Source organism: Marmota flaviventris, chromosome 2, assembly GCF_047511675.1.
Source record: "Marmota flaviventris isolate mMarFla1 chromosome 2, mMarFla1.hap1, whole genome shotgun sequence".
In the NCBI taxonomy this organism is placed as follows: domain Eukaryota; kingdom Metazoa; phylum Chordata; class Mammalia; order Rodentia; family Sciuridae; genus Marmota; species Marmota flaviventris.
This window is the reverse complement of record NC_092499.1, coordinates 182,496,317-182,513,836: the sequence shown is the minus strand read 5'-3', so window position 1 is coordinate 182,513,836 and position 17,520 is coordinate 182,496,317. Positions and strand designations below refer to the sequence as shown.

The 17,520-nt window shown below is 40.1% G+C and overlaps 1 protein-coding gene across 2 annotated transcripts in view; it reads right to left on the bottom strand.

Moving 5' to 3' along the window:
* Rpn2 (ribophorin II) overlaps positions 1-17,520 on the bottom strand; it is a 61,331-nt gene that overhangs the window by 13,243 nt on the left and 30,568 nt on the right. For both annotated transcript variants that reach the window (XM_027945085.2, XM_071608914.1), the window contains exons 9-11: positions 15,589-15,694; positions 3,149-3,240; positions 1,045-1,159 (exon numbers count right to left, since the gene is read on the bottom strand). In XM_027945085.2, coding sequence (XP_027800886.1) covers positions 1,045-1,159; positions 3,149-3,240; positions 15,589-15,694 — 313 coding nt within the window. The remainder of the gene's footprint in view (positions 1-1,044; positions 1,160-3,148; positions 3,241-15,588; positions 15,695-17,520) is intronic.

Sequence of the window (17,520 nt, the reverse complement as noted above, 5' to 3'; positions counted from 1 at the left end):
GGTGTAGAGCACCCAAGCCAAACTGAATTTTGTATTCATTTTTGTATTCATCTGAATTTTCCTTTGTAACCATATGCATGGTGGGGCCAGGAATCCTTTTCAATACAGGGGAATACGTAGGGGGAAGTGCCTGAGGACAAGGGGCCTTATTAAGTTCCTGGGGAAGGGCATGTGGTTTGAAAATCTTTCAAATAATAATTTTTCATTTTATATATTAAAAAAACCAAAACCTACTGCTTTTATTTTATTTTATTTTGGTACTGGAGACTGAACCCAGGGGTGCTTTACCACTAAGTTACATCCCCAGTACTGTTTATTTTTTATTTTGAGACAGGGTCTTGCTGAGTTGCTGAGGCTGGCCTGAAATTTGTGATCCTTTGCTCAGCCTTCTGAGTCACTGGGATTTCAGGCATGTGCCACTGAGCCTGGCCTACTGCTTTTATAAAAACCAGGCAGAAGTTAAAATGGGCCATTCTTCAGAGTCTCATAACAGAAGATCTGCTTTGGCCAGAACAACAACAACAAATGCTTTGGGTTCTATACCTAGGTTTTCTTTTTTTGTAAAATTATTTCTAAATATTCCTTAAAAAAAAAAATCGAGCATTTAAAAGCCTCAATTAAATGTTAATCTGCCTTCTTAATACCAGCTAATCCTTTTTTTAAAAAAAGTATATAAACTGGATGCAGTGGTGCATACCAGTCATCTCAGCTACTTGGGAGGCTGAGGCAGGAAGACCACATTTAAGACCAGCCAGGAAACTAACTTATTGAGATTCTAAGTCTCAAAATAAAAAATAAAAAAGGCTGGGAGTGTAGCTCAATAGAATGCTCCTGGGTTCAATCCCTAGTGCTGAAAAAAAAAAAAAAGTTTGAGGTGAAAGGTTACAATTCTGTTGTGGGAGAACTTCGTTGACTATCAGGGATCAGAGTCCAGAGGGAAAAACAGGCACATGGCATTTCTCTTATCCAAGTCATATACTACACCAGTACTCAAGTGTGCACTCGTGTTTCAGGCTGTGAAAGTGGTTGGGGCTTCTGTCTGACCTGGTGAGGAGTGAGTTCAGCACCAGTGTTCACATCTACCAGCTGGAAGAATAAGGCAAAGTTCTGGTGGCTGTCTGCGATGAATGTACCCTTGGCTTTGGCTGGATAGGTCACCCTGAAAGACACATTACACAGCGGGTCTTCAGACAGGCTCTGCATATCTGAGAACAGGCAAAGAATGCACTCCTCCCTTCACTGCCTACTCCTCCCTCTCCCGCTGTCCCCCTTCTGCGATGGACAGATAGATGTAGCTGGGGCAGAGTGGGCTGGTAAAGTCAGGACTGGGAACTTTTTTTAGTTTCTGGTTTTTTTTGCCCTGCTGGAGACCAAACCCAGGGCCTTGCACATACCAGGAAAATGCTCTACCACTAGGCTATACCCCAGCCCCCAAGCCAGGACTGAGAAAAGCACAGAGAAAACTTTTATCAGGGTATAGAAAAAATGCTCTGTGAAGATGTCTGGAGGCTTTTACTTCAAGGAATGAGCTCTAAATTCAACCAAGTCTGGAGCTGGTGAAGCTCATGTGTACCTCTGTAGGAACACAGGTGGACTACGAGCTGGCTGTCGAAACTGCAGGAGAAACCATCCCAGGATTGATGCCAGAAGTGTATGTGAGCAAGGTTGAGAGACAAAGGGGAAGAAGGGGGCAAAGGAGAGCCGGGAACTTGGAGTTATTACTTTTTTTTTTTTTTAATATTTTTTGTTGTAGTTGGACACAATATCTTTGTTTTTATTTATTTGTTTTTATATGGTGCTGAGGATCGAAACCAGGGCCTCGCACGTGCTAGGTGAGTACTCTACTGCTGAGCCATAACCCCAGCCCCACTATTTTTTTTTTTTTTGCTATATTTTTTTCCTGGATACTGTTTCAATTTATTTTTCTGCCCTGAAATTGGGTTTTAAAAAGTCCCTTTCTCAAAAGGCAGGCTTAATGAGAAAAACTGTCCTTTTCAGATTTATCTCCTGGGATTTTAGTGTAAGATGGCCAGCAGATAAATAGGCTTTAACAGTTATAAAGCTCATACACAGCTTTATTTTGTTCTCTGGACTTATATTTACTCATGAAGACAAATTCTCATTTACATAGAGAATTAAACTTTGCAAAGCACTCTCAGACATTATTCAGTGGGTTCTCAAGTATTACTCTTCTCTCCTCCATCACTACAAAGACAACCAAGCCAGAGACAGGAAGACCAGCCTACAGGTTCCCAGGCTCTGGCTAACACCCCATCTTCAAAATGGCCTTCAGCCTGAATGTGGGCAGCACATGCCTATAATCCCAGCAACTAGGGAGGCTAAGGCAGGAGGACTACAAGTTTGAGGCCAGTCTGGGCGACTTAGATAGACCCTGCCCCCAAAGAAAAAGAAACAGGCTTCCAGGGTTGACCTACTCTCTTCTGGCCTATACAGTCACCCCAGCTAAGTAAAGCTGGGATCTGAACTATTCCCAGAGATTTTGATGACTACCTCCTAAGGGTTTGGGGAAGGGTTGCCAATAGGCTTCATACAACATTCTGATCCAACTCTGATCAATTGTTAATAACCCGAGGCTATGTTTGACTTCAGTAGAAAAAAATGCTATGATGCAGTAATACCTGCCACAGAGGGAAAAGGAAATGGTAGCCTTAGTGCTAGCTGGGTACTGACATCTCAGTTCTAAGGACCTATGAAGCTCCCAACTGATTTCAAACCCACCACAAGCTAGAAAGAATTGCCATAAAGCAAATTTATTCCTGTGTAAAGATAAGATAATTATAAAAAAGAAGGTAAATGAATACTCTGCTTCCTTCCCTGAGGCAGCTGTAATGACACAGTCAACCAACTCACACTTACATCCTGAGGTAATGCCCTTCGTCTCCTCGTGTGGACTTGCAATAAATAATTTGCTTATGAAATGAACACCGCTATAGACAACCCCCAAATCTGCTTAGATGCTAACCAGAATCTCTGGACCAGTACTGCTAGAATAGAGCCTCTTGAATTTGGGGTGAAGGCGGATCACTGCTGACAGAGAAACGCCACCAGAAGGGTGCAGTCCCAGGCACGTAATCTTCTTAGCTCTGGAGCCTGGGGTTCCCCTGTGCCCACATGGTATCCCACCTACCGGGTGGTTTTGGGTGCAATGCTCTGATCCTTATCCACAGTGGAAAGATCGACATTTGTGATGCCAACTTCAGTGGAGATCTTGACTCTGAGCTGGAACAAAATATAGAAGACAATAGTCAACTGGTAGGTATACAAAAAATTAACTGTATATCCTAAGTTTTCTACTCTTAAAAAGGTAAAAGTATATTTTATATGGCAGAGAGCTTTTTCTTTCCTTTTTTTTGCAAGGGGTGGAGGGACAGTTTGCTAGGGATCTAGATAGCAGCTTCAAGGATCATAGTAAAACTGGCCCAGCAAAGAAGTCTGTCCCACCTCGCCTATCTTGAAGCCTAAAAAAGCAACTCCTTATCTCTTCTTTCCTTCTCTGGCTTTGGTTGGATGGTACATATTAAAAAAGAAAAAGAAAAAAGATCTTTTAATGTATACTTTAAAATAAAAAGGCAAAAATCTCTAAGCAGTAACCTTTAAGTAATTCAAATCAATAAGTACTCAATTCTATTAACAGCTAAGATTTATTGAGTGTTTACTATGTGAAGGCATTGGCTTTGTAAAGACAATCTCATTTAATCTTCATGAGAATTCTGTAAAGTAGGGCTAATTCAGATGAGGAAATTAAAGATTAGAGAGTTTAAGCTGCTTGCTCAAGATTAGATTGATACTAAATGACAGCCAGGATTCAAGCTCACTCAAAACCCACCTGCTTAGGAGCCTTGTTATACAGCTTCCCACCAGCACTCATTCTGCACCAAACAGCACTGTAACTTGCCATGGAGACTAGGAAGCTTGGCAGTCATCTGTGCAGTTTACTAAGTGCTTCTCATTCCCCTTCTGCACAAGGGGTAGAATTCTACCCTCTGGAGTCAGGTAGAGACATGTGACTCTCTGGCCAGTGAAATGTGAAAGAAGTGAACTGTGCCGCTGCTGGGCGGAAGCTTTAGAAGTCCATGAGGATTCATTTCCTCTGACATGGACACAACAATGCATAGGTTGAGATATGTTCCTTCAGCCAGGGTCTCAGAGGAAGGACAACATGAAGCAGAGCCTCCAACTGACTCACTGAAGACACAGTGTGGGCAAAAAGTAAACCTTTGTTTTAAGCCACTGAGATCTGGAGTTCATCTCATCTCCTAGTTTCTGAATTCTATATCTCCTTTATAAACATTTCCACAAAGAGCTACACAAGAAACTTAAAAATTAGATTAAAATAAATAAAGTATCCAAGTCTATTCATGGAAAATTTTTGAGTTAAAATCCAAGTTTGAACGTGTAAATTACACAAACCCAAGGCACTTTTATGTGCAAACATATCTGTGAGTCTTCCAAATATTTGATAGGCTTGAGAGTAACGCTTAAGGAAATCCTTGCCAAACCCAGAGTCTAAGTCAGGATCAAGGAACAGACAGTGGTCTGGGCAAATACGTGAAGGACAGCCGCAGCATTTTCCTAAAATGCCTTATCAAGGTATGACAGTCTCAAACCAAGGACAAAGAAGAAAAGTTAAAAAGGGATAAAGATAGCTATCAATTAATTCTTTTGAACAGCCTTCCCTCCTGCTTTCATAATAACTATTTTGTGACAAGAGCCTCAATTATTAGGTTGAATAGGGTGTTCTGTTTTGCTTAAAAAAAAAAAAAGAATGTAAAAGACATATTGCAGAAGCTGTAAAGATATTACCATCTACGTTTGAATACGTAGGCAGCTATCAATTGGATTTTATTTAGCAGCCCTGGCTGTCACTGAGCCTAGGAAATGGTGACATGGCAGAGAAAGGGCCCTCAAATTGAACAGTCCTCCCAGGGAGATAGCTTACAGCCGCTACCTTGTTCTTGGATGTTGAGAGCCACAGCCGAAGGGGCCCCAGCAAACTTCTAGCTGCCAGCTGATGATTGGCTCACAGCGGCCCCAGCAAACTTCTAGCTGCCAACTGACTGGCTCTTCTGCGGTGATGCTCATTGGGCTGTTTCCCCACCCTTTCAGACCACGGAGCTGCTCATTGGGGGACTTTTTTTGGCTCTGCCCACCCGACCCAGCCAATCAGCCTCAAGAGCAGGAGGAGTGGGGGAGGTGGAGAGGCTTGTGGGAAGCCGGTGGTGGCAGTTGGGCTCTGAGGGTTTTTCCTAAGGAGCTAGGTAGTGTGGCGTGTGTGTTCTAAAAATAAAGTTCGTTTCTTTCGAAAAGTGGCTCCTGAATTGTGCCCAGCCAGACTGTGGCATTTGGTGGCCTGTATGGGGAACGAACCCGCGACCTTGTCCAGCTGCCAGCACTTGGAGTTCTCTAAAACAGCACAAAGCTCAGTAAAGAGAAAAGGAAAAGTTAAGCATTTCCATTTGAAGACAGGTGGAAGAGTCAAGCAAAGAATAGCCAAAGAGCTCTAATTAGGCTACCAGCTTTTAGCAAGATAGCCTTCTGTGACCACTTTCATCCTCTCTCCTCCTACCCCATGCAGAGCACCTAAGTACAGGGGGATAGACAGGGAAGAGAACATGCACTTCCTGTCCGTAATTGTAACCAGCTATTGCTTTAATGGAGGGACATACAAAGTGCTATGGAAGCACAAGACAAGGATCCAAGCCTGCCTGGGGGCGATTCCCTGAGTGGAAAGTAGGAAACAGTGGATAGGAGGAAGTCTAGAGAATAGGCAGCCCTCCAATTTTGGGAGAGGTAGGAAATTAACAATGCTCCATGCTATAAAAATGATCTGTCTTCACATTTAATTATCCTACAACCTTCATCAACATTAACCACATAACTCCCTCTTCATCTTGTGACTCATTCTCTTAAGGACTCATTCACTGAATTTGTAAATGTGATCATGAAATCATCATCACATGCCCATAAATAAGACTAGCTAAATAAATAATGATAATGCACTCTAGGAATTACTGTGGAGCAGTTAAAAGAACAAGGCAGATGCCTACAGACAGAGAGGGAGCTGTTACTTTTTGCTTTTGACTACACAGCCAGTCTAGTAGCAGAATTATACTAAGCATTACTGCCTGTCACCAAGTCTAGGTAATAGGGTGAACTATGGCAGGAGGGTTGGTGGGTGAAATATGGTGTAGCCTTCAAGTTAACAGACCCCCAAGGGTAAAGTTGGGAACTTCTACTTTGTGACAAAAGTGAAAAATTCAGCTCTTTATGTAAAAAAAGATGCGCTTATGTTCACTGTGACATGCGTCCTCTTGTTAAAAGGTACACAGGAAACTGTTAAGAATGGACTCCTCTAAAGAAGACTGAATTGATAGGATGGCAGCATTATATACCTTTCTGCACCTGAAAAAAATTTAGTCACTTATATATTTCACTCCTGTTTTTAAAATATAGGGATTACCTAGACAATGAGATTGTAGATCACATACTATCTTCCAAATATGCTTTTCTATATTAAAAAAGTGATATTACAATCGCTTTTCTTTTTGGTAGATGGATATATACAAACAGCTGTTCAAAGAACTGCATTAAGCTCCTCAGTGTATCCTAACTTTTGGGTTTTCATTAGACTCCTATCAACTTTTAGTACTAATGCAGCCACTAAGGCCTGCTAATTGACTGCTGTGTGTGTTTTTCTAAAGACATGGAGAGCATTCCTAGACTAGACAGACACATGGCATGAGCAGAGGGTGTATTGCAGTGAACTGGAGTCATTTCGGTTTGTCCTCACTCCAGTTTTAAAAGGATCCCTAAGTAACAGCTTTCTTTGCTGCAGAGAAAAACTGTAGGGCTGTTTATGAAAAGGAAACAGTCTAAAACAAATCCTTCTGCTCCTAAAATCTCACTACAACAGATCTCTGGAAACACTCAAAAGAAAAATGTTTGTATGCCACTCTTAAAGCAAATGGAGCAATAAAAGAAGCCATGATAATGTCTTTCTTTTCTTCCCCCCCCCCCCCCCGCTTTTTTTTTTGATTGAATCCAAGGGTGCTTTACCACTGAGCTACATCTTCACACCTTTTTATATTTCAGTTTGAGGCAGGGTCTTTGCTAAGTTTTCCAGGCTGGCCTTGAACTTGCAATCCTCTTGGCTCAGCTTCCCCAAACAGCTCGAATTACAGGCATGTGCTAATATTCCTGGTGTGTATTGTAACAGACCTGGCTCATCATAACTTTTACAAAGCCCTGCTTTAAAAAGAGTTCAGTTTAGCCAGGCGAGGTGGTGCATGCCTGTAATCCCAGTGACTTGGGAGGCTGAGGCAGGAGGATCACAAGTTCAAAGCCAACCTCAGCAACTTAGTGAGGCTTTAAGCAATTTAATGAGACCCTGTCTCAAAATAAAAAAATATTAAAGGGCTAGGGACGTAGCTTAGTGATTAAGCGCCCCTGGGTTCAATATTCTCCTCCCCAAATAAGAAGTTCAGTTTACAGCTACTCAGAAGACTGAGGAAGCAGGACAGCAAATTTGAGGTCAGTTTTAGCAATATAGCAAGAGGGCTGTGGGTGCAGCTCAGTGGTGAAGTGCCCCTGGGTTCAATCTCCAGTGCTCACCCCCAGTGTAGGATCCTTTTTAGGATCCCTGTTGGTTAGTTGCTTCTTCCTTCAAACTCAGACTATAGGTCTAGTTTTCCTAAAAGGCAAAAGACTTATTTCTCCACTTTAAATGCTGCTAAGCCTGCTTCACGTGGGACCACGCTCGTTCTTTCTTTGTACCATATGCCATTCATATCTCAAAAAATGTTTTAACGCCAGGAAATGCAATCTTTCTGCTCGGAGCAACAAACCTGTTTAGCTTATTACTGTCAAAAATGATGGTGCATTAGGGGCAATTAATGCTAATGAAAGCTTCCAAACCCACGCTTCCCCGACAGTCCCATGTCAACAAGCACTATGACAGGCTTCCACACCAAACCACCATTAAAGCTCCAGCCAACACTGGCCGTCTCCAGGGAGAGAAAACCGGACCCCTGACTCACTCAGGCTCTAAACATGACTATTACAAAATTACAAAGTCAAGTCACATTTACGGTAGAGGTCAAGAGAGTGTGTGTACATGTGTGAGTGCTCACGCACACGCACACACACACACACACACACACAAGCTCTAATGTGATAAAGGGGAGAGGGATTTTGTAATGCGTACTCCATCACTGGAAAGGAAAAGGGCAGCAAATGGCCTGGTAAGGGCCTATTATCACTGCATGAACAACAGCCATTAGCCATCTTTGCTATTTTGTACTTAGACAATTTTCCCAACAACCACAGAAACACTTGGACAAACACCAGATTTGATTTTACAAAAAGCCAAGCTGTTACAGTAATCAAGACAGTGTGGTACTGGCATAAGGACAAAAATACAGATTAATGGGATAGAATTTTGAGTCAAGAAATTAACCCTTATGTTTATGGTCAACTGAGTTCTGACAAGAACACAGAGACAATTCACTGTGAGCCGGGTGTGGTTGTATTCACCCGTATCCCACCTCCATGGGAGGCTGAGGCAGGAAGATTGTATATTCCAGGTTGGCTTGGGCAACTTAGCAAGACCCTCTCTCAAAATTAAAAAAAAAGAAAGGGAATGGTGCTAGAGACATAGCCTGGGTTCAATACTCAGTACCACCAAAAAAAAAAAAAAAAAAGGGAAAGAACAGTCTTTAATATATCATGCTGAGATAACATGCAGAAGGAGCCTGGACCCTACTACACACAAAAATTAACTCAAAATAGGTCAGACGCTTAAGTGTAAGAGCTAAAACTAGAAAATCTTATAAGAAAACAGTAGTAAATTGTTATACCACCTTGGATTAGGCAATGGTTTCTTAACTATATCACCTAATACCAAAGCAACAAAAGAAAAAATAAATAATTTTTTTTTTTGTCTCAAAATTAAGACCCTGAAGAGCACAATGGTGCATACCTGTAAGCTCAGAGAATCAGGAGGTAGGAGGATGCTAAAATCTCACTACAACAGATCTCTGGAAACACTCAAAAGAAAAATGTTTGTATGCCACTCTTAAAGCAAACGGAGCAATAAAAGAAGCCATCATAATGTGGCTAGCCTAGGCAACTTAGCAAGACCTTGTCTCAAAAATAAAAAATAAAAAAGGGGAGAGGATATAGTTCAGTGGTACAGTGTTCCTGGGTTTAATTCCCAGTTCTACAAAATAAAAAGAAAAAAAAAAATTAAAACCTTGCTAGGCACATGCCTGTAATCTCAGCTATCGGGGAGACTATGGCAGGATGATCACAAGTTTGAGGCTAGCCTGGGTAACTTAGCATGACCCTGTGTCAAAATAAAAAATAAAAAGGGGTGGGAATGTAGCTCAATGGTATAGCACCCCTGGATTCAATCCCTAGTACCAAAAGGAAAACAAAACAAAACCTTTTGTACAAAAGATAACATTAAGAAAATAAAAAGACAATCTACTGTGAGAAAATATTTGTAAACCACATATCTGATAAGGGACTGGTAGCCAGAATATATGAATAACTCACATAGATCAATGATATAGTAAGATAACAACAGAGCCGGGCGCAGTGGCACACACCTGTAATCCCAGTGGCTCAGGAAGATCTCGAGTTCAAAACCAGCCTCAGCAACAGTGAGGCGCTAAGCAACTCAGTGAGACCATGTCTCTAAATAAAATACAAAATAGGGCTAGGGATGTGGCTCAGTGGCCAAGTGCCCCTGAGTTCAATCAATGGAACCCCCCCCCCCCCAAAAAAAAAAAAAGCTCCCCTTAACAAAGGCAAAAAAAAAAAAAAAGATACATAAGAGGTAAAAAGATTGGGAAAGAAGAAATAAAAAGGCTGAAATTATATATATACACACACACACACACACACACACATATATATAATATTTTTATTTTTTAGTTGTAGTTGGACACAGTACCTTTATTTTATTTATTCATTTTTATGTGGTGCTGAGGATTGAACCCAGAGCCTCACACGTGCTAGGCGAGCGCTCTACCTCTGAGCCACAACGCCAATCCCTGAAATATATATATTTTTTAAATGGGCAAATGATCTGAATAGATATTTCTCCAAAGAAGACACAGGAATGATCAACAGTACACAAAAAGGTGCTCAACATCATCAGCCATCAGGGATGTGCAAGTCAAAACTACAAGATACCTCTTCACACCTGCTAGGATGGTTATGATCAAAACACAGACAATAAGAGGTGTTGGTGAAGAGGCCGAGAAATTACAAGCCTCACATACACCGGTAGGAATGTAAAAATGAGAGTGCTGTTTTGAAAAATACTCTATTAGTTTCTTTAATAAGTTAAAGTGACCACATGATCCAGCAATTCTATTCCTAAACATCTGCCTCCAAGAATCAAGACAAGTGTTCAAACAAAAACTTGTACATGAATGGCCAGAGCAGTATTATTCATAAGTGCCCTAAAGTGGAAATACCCATTCTTAGCAAGTGTGAGGCCCTGGGTTCAATTCCTAGCATCAGACAGACACCCACAGAAGTGGAGGGAAGCTCAAATAGTCATTGATTGATGAATGGATCAACAAAATGTGATATAGCCATACAATGGACTAAGCCATAAAAAAGAATAAAGTACTGAAACATGCTACAACATGAATGAACTTTAAAAGTGCTATGCTAAGTGGGGAAAAAAAGCTAGACATAAACACATTCTATGAAACATATTATATGATTCATTTTATATGAAATGTTCTGAATAAGGAAACCATAGAGACAGAAAGCAAATTAAGAGAGACTGCATAGGACTGCTAACAGATGGCGGGTTGCTTTTTAGGGTGATAAAATTGGTATTGGTCAGGGTTGCACAACTCTGTGAATATACTAAAAACACTGTATTGTATACTTTTAAAGGATACATTTTATGGTATGTTAATTATCTCAATAAAGCTGTATTTAATAAATAATAAAGCCAAGGTTTACCTTTGGAAGGCGAATTACCATAGAGCCCATTCTAAGGACCATGGGAAAACATCTTTAGACCACTGCATCCTTTTCTTCTTCTAAGTGGTCTAAGATGGAAACTAAACACCAAAAAAGTACGATTTGGTCTCTACCCACAGGAAGTCCCAGCCCAGTGATAGTAAGACCAAACAATGGTAAGACCCGCAACAAGCACAGCCAGAGACAGGGTGTAAAATACCAGGGCAAGACCAACAGGCTTCAGGTAGACCCAAACCCTAAACATAAAAAGAAAAAAACGCCTTAGAGAAAACAGAAAAACACATTGGAGGACACTTTCTTGACCTTGAGGTAGCAAAGAAATTTTTAAAGATACCAAAAACAAAACCAACTTAGGAGGGCTAGGGTTGTAGCTCAGTGGTGGAGCACTTGCCTGGCATATAAATAAATAAAAATAAAGATATTGTATTCATCTACAACAACAACAACAAAAATTAAAAAAAAAAAACAATTTAGGAATAGACTTCTAAATTAGGCTTCATTAAAATGAATTTTTGTGCATCAAAAGACATCATAAAGTATGTTAGAAGACATCTTATAATTAAGGATCAGTATCTAGAATATATATCACTCTTAAAAATCAATGATAGACTAACAAACCAAAAGAAAAACAAAGATGTATGATGATTTATAAGAAAAGAAACCTAAATGGACAATGAAAACAAGAATGTTCAACTTTTTGGAACCAAGGAAAAACATTAAAACATGAAGATACCAATCACGCACAGTGGTGCACACCTGTAATCCCAGCGGCTCAGGAGGCTGAGGCAGGAGGAACCCGAGTTCAAAGCCAGCCTCAGCAACTTATTAAGGCTCTAAGCAACTCAGTGAGACCCTGACTCTAAATAAAATATTTAAAAAGAGCTGGGATGTGGCTCAGTGGCTAAGAGTCCCTGGGTTCAATCCCCAGCACCCCCCTCCCCCCCAAAAATATGAAGATACCATTTCATAGATATCAGATTTTCAAAAACCGATAATATCAACTATTTTTTTTTTTTTTTTGATAATACCAACTACTGCTAAGAATATGAAGAAAAGAGCAATTTGGAAATACCTAACAAAGCAACAACAAAAGACTCATGGAAAAGACATTCGGAGTGAGGATGAGCAGATCTTGGGGAGACTGACTAGAATTTAGAGGTGAAAAGAAAGGAAGTGGGTAGGAGCAACTGTGAGGAAGGAGCCTGTCGCTGAAGCTGGACCCGGGCATCCAAGATGAGGAAGGTGGAAGGAAGAAGGTGCAGGGGGGAAGAAAGGGCTGTCTTTAATGTGTAAGGTTGCAAATAAGATATCTGTCTCTCTTAAATGTTTTTAGTTGTAGATAGACATAATACCTTTATTTGTTTATTTATGGGGTGCTGAGAATCAAACCCAGTGCCTCACATGTGCTAGGCAAGTGCTCTACCACCAAGCCACAACCCTAGCCCCAAATAAGGCTTCTTAATGAAGAAAACTCAAACTACTAGAATCTGGATTTTAAAGGTTCAAGGTAAACACTAAAGCAGTTCCACTCAGATTGAGAGCTAGCGAGTGGACTAGGATCATCGGATGTCTCAGGCCCAAAAGGTCAGACATGAAGAAGTGACAAGAATTCCAGAAAACATCTCCCTTCCTGCCAAATTTTAAAACAAGTGCTTAATCTATGTGTGTTAAGTAATGTCCTATTTTTGAAAAGGTCAAACCTTCTAACTGCCTACTCTTTTCATTAAAAGAAAGTGTCAAAGGAGCCATGCTGAGGAGCTCTCCCAAAGGCCAAACCAGCAACAAAATAAATGATAGTAATGGTTCCTAACCTCTATGCCCAAATAAACACCCACAATGTAAACATGTTATATAAATTACACATTACAAATATAATAAATGACATTTATTATAAATACTTGCATAAACAAAAGACAAGGGACAGTTTTTTTGTTTTTGTTTTTTCCTTATAGAATTTCAATAAATAAATGCAGAAAGAATGAAAGCAAAAACTGCCTTCTGGCAAATACCACAATAATAACTGCTACAGAGAAGATCATCAGGATCATTAATGTGTAAGGTTGTAAATAAGATCGATCTCTCTCTCTCTCTTTTAAATATCTTTAGTTGAAGATAGACATAATACTTTTATTTGTTTATTTATGTAGTGTGAGAATCGAACCCAGTGCCTCACACATGGTAGGCAAGTGCTCTACCACCAAGCCACAACCCTAGCCCCAAGGCATCTCATTACACCCATAAGACATGTCATAACAAAGCAGAAAGACAGCAATATAAGAGTTGAGAAACCCAGCACACACCACCTTAGCAGGTTGATCACCAAACCTTATCAACTTATCAACACCATATACTTCTTGTTCTTGTTTTTTGTTGTTGTTTGTTTTGGTGCTGGGAAATGAACACAGGCTTTGTGCATGCTAAGCACATGCTCTGCCATCTCCAACCCCCATGATATATACCTCTTGATTTGATACACTGAGAAGGACACGACATTGCTTTTGCAGTATTCTTGACAAAAACACATGACCTGAATTCAATCATGAAGAAACATCAGACAAACTCAAATTGAAGGATATTCTACAAAGGACTCTTCAAGTGTCAAAGTCATGGGGAAAAAAAAAAAAAAAGAAGAAATATGTTAAATTAGAGGACACTGAAGGGAAATGACAGCTAAAGAAATATGTGACCCTGGCAAAATATGTATTAATGTTTAAAGATTAGTTAATAGTATTGTGTCAATGTAATTTCCTGGTAATGATAATTCTATTATAGTTTATTAAGATGTTAATATTCGGGGAAGCTGAGTGAAATATATAGAAAGAGGCAGGCATTCTACATACTATTTTTGCATATTAAGAATGAAATTATTTCAAAATGAAGAATAAAAAATAGATTAAAGAAGAAAACTGAGAGGAAAATGACATCTGAATAAAAAAGAAAATACTGTCACAAACAACATACATTTACTATCTCAGGAAAGACACAGTGCCACACCAAGACTCCTGTTCAACAAAGCAGGAAAACATGAAAATGTAGTCAAGTAGATGCAGCAACGACAGCAGGCGAAACACGGAGAAATCACTGCTGCGAGGGGCGGACAAGGAAGGAAAAGTGGCATCCTAGAAAGGGTAAAGCTGGCTGCAGTAGCACATGCCACAGTCCAGCTACTCAGGAGGCTGATGCAGGAGGGATGGCCCAAATCCCAGAAGTTTGAGGCCAGCCTAAGCGACACAGTGAGACCCTGACTCAAAAACTGATAAAGAAATGGGCCAGGATGTGAGGGCGATCTGGCTGCGACATCTGTCACCCCATTGATCGCCAGGGTTGATTTGGCTGATCTGGCTGGCTAGGCAGGTGTCCCCTTCCTCCCTCACCGCTCCAAGTGCATCCCTCCCGAAGCTGCACGCTCGGTCAAAGAGGACGACCTTCCCCGATAGAGGAGGACCGTTCTTCGGTCAAGGGTATACAAGTAGCTGCGCTCCCTTGCTAGAACCTCCAAACAAGCTCTCAAGAAATGGGCTAGAACACAGCTGTGCAGCCTCTGAGGCTGGCTCTGTGATCACCAGGCTGGTATCGTGCGAGGATCCACTCAATAGACCAGATGACCTGGAACAACTTAATCCACCCCTATAAGCCTCGTGTACAAAGTGAATATGACTCGACCCATCTCTCAGGGTTGCTGCAAAAGTGAAATAATGTAAGCAAAAACACAAAGGACTGTGTTTCTCACGTCACAGGCATTCCATAAGGGGTTCATACCGATGATTCTCAGAGTAGGAAAGGGTTCAACCGTACTCCACAGTTTAAGAAAGCAGTAAAATGTGATTCACCTTCAATATTCTTACACCTACAGATGATAAAATGGAAGCCACGGGGCCTGCAGGTGTGAACTTTAATTAGCTGGGGAAAACACCAACGTGAAATACCCCATTCCCACACAGCATCAGATAAATGAGACTTAGCTTTGTCTTTAAAGCTACTTGGATTTTCAACCCAACTGGAGTTAGATAAAGATCTGAAACATAGTTCATCATGAAAGATTACAGATTTTCTTTTATGACTTTTATACTGACAGTCTCATTACAGTGTCATATATGTGTATGTGATGCTTTTCATCACCTAATTGGCACCAAGCACCTTTCTAAATCTCCTAAACAAAACACTTTAAGATTATTTATGTCTTAGCAGAAATATGGGTAATTTTTATTTTTCTACTTCCTAAATTTTATGTAAGCCAGGGATTAAGGATGTACCTCAGCAGGACATGTATGAGGTTCTGGGTTAAACCCTTAGTATGGGGGAGGAGGATGGGACAGTAATGCAAAATTATGATAGAAAATAACTAACAACAACAACAAAACTTGCTCTGATCAAATTTCTGATTCATTGCTTTGGCGAAATCTGTCAAACAACATAATTTAAACCTATCCCTCTGTTAACAGTGGTGTTAACATGGCCCCAAAGAGAAGTCAATAAACATATCAGATGATTATGCTGCGCACCTGACCAATTCTTTGGCCATATTAAAATGGCAATGGGGGTGATGAGAAAAGCACTTACCTCCACAGTGTTTGCAATATAACGGTTGTCACCTTCAACTCTGACAGAGAAGTCATAATAACCACTGGAAAATTTGACATTCACGAAGTTTAATTCAAAAACATCCCTGTTAAGAATGACAGCAGGTTAGCAAGAATTCACATAGGAAAGTCATGAACATGACAAAGAGGGGCTACAAAGCGTCTCCTTGAGACCGACCAGGGCTGCACCACTCCTAAACGTCTCATCTTCCCACCTCTCTCGGGCAATTCCTGCTCACTTATAGACGACAATGTGCAGAAAATGTAAAAACTATCTACAATCACCTCTTCTCCCAAGTTTCCAAAGTTTCTTTTCGTTTGTTTCCCCTTCACTTCTAAAATTCTCCCTCCCTCTGGTAGCATCCCACAATTTAATGCAAAACAGGTAAGTCTATAGTATGATTCCAATTATGTCTTATTTGTTTTTGCAGTGATGGGGATTCAACCTAGAGCCTAAAGCATGCTAGGTGAGTTCTCTACCATTGAGCCACATCCAAAGCCCCCAGTTATGTTTAACAACAAACAAAAACCATGAGAGGGCTGGAATTGTAGCTCAGTGACAGAGCACTTGCTTAGCATGTGTAAGCACTGGGTTCGATCCTCAGTACCACATAAAAATAAATAAATAAAGGTATTGGTATTCTCTTTAAAATAGAAATGATTCATAACTAGGCATGGTGGCACACACCTATAATTCTAGCAACTCAGGAGGCAGAGGAGGATCACAAGTTTTTGAGGTCAGTCTCAGCAACTTAGCAAGGTGCTAAATAACTTAGTGAGACTCTCTCTCTCTTTTTTTTTATTTTTTAGTTGTAGTTGGATACAATACCTTTATTTTATTTATTTATTTATTTATTTTTATGTGGTGCTAAGGATCGAACCCAGGGCCTTGCACATGGTAGGTGAGCACTCTACCACTGAGCCACAAACCCAGCCCAAGACTCTGTCTTAAAAAATAAAAAGAGCTGGGTATCTGGCTCAATCCTCTGAGTTTAATCCCCAGTACCAAAAAATAAAAATAAAAATAATTTGTATTTTTTATAAAAGCTATACTTATATCCTTTTTGGGAAATTCACGAAACAAGAGAATATAGAAATAATGCCTGCAAGTTATCCACAGCTGTACTATCCTAGGCCAACATCTTTGAACATTTTGGATTATTTCCTCATTTTTTAAAAATACATATATTTTTTAGTTGTAGATGGACACAATATGTTTATTTATTCTTATGTAGTGCTGAGGATTGAATCCAGTGCCTCACACATGCAAGGTAAGTGCTCTAACACTGAGCTACAGTCCCAGCCCCTCATTTTTTATTGTTTTAAAAAACTTTTTGTAGGTGTAAATGGACAAAATGCCTTTATTTTTATTTGTTTGTTTATGTATGTATGTATGTGGTGCCGAGGATCAAACCAGTGCCTCACACATGCTAGGCAAGCACTCTGCCACTGAGCTACAACCCCATCCCGGGACCCTTCATTTTTAAGTTTACATAATGATAATATGCAATCATTAAAAGTGATTGTAGAGGGCTTGTGGCTCAGTGGTAGAGTGCTCGACTAGCATGCACGAGGCACTGGTTCGATCCTCAGCACCACGTACATATAAAATAAAGATATTGTATCCACCTAAAAAATAAATATTAAAAAAAGTGATTTTAGAATACTTAATCCTCTGTGAACATGTTCATGTTATACCCTGTAACAGAGAAAATATAATCCTAATTCAATTTTAAATATGTATTTATATGCATAGAAAAAAGACTGACAAAAAAGACTATAAAATGTTAGCAGCACTTATCCCTGGGTGATGGAATCATGAGTGATTCATAGATTTTTTTTTTTTTAGTGCTTTTCTGATTATTCTAATTATAAGCTCTCAGTACTCATACATCAGAAAAAAAATATTAAA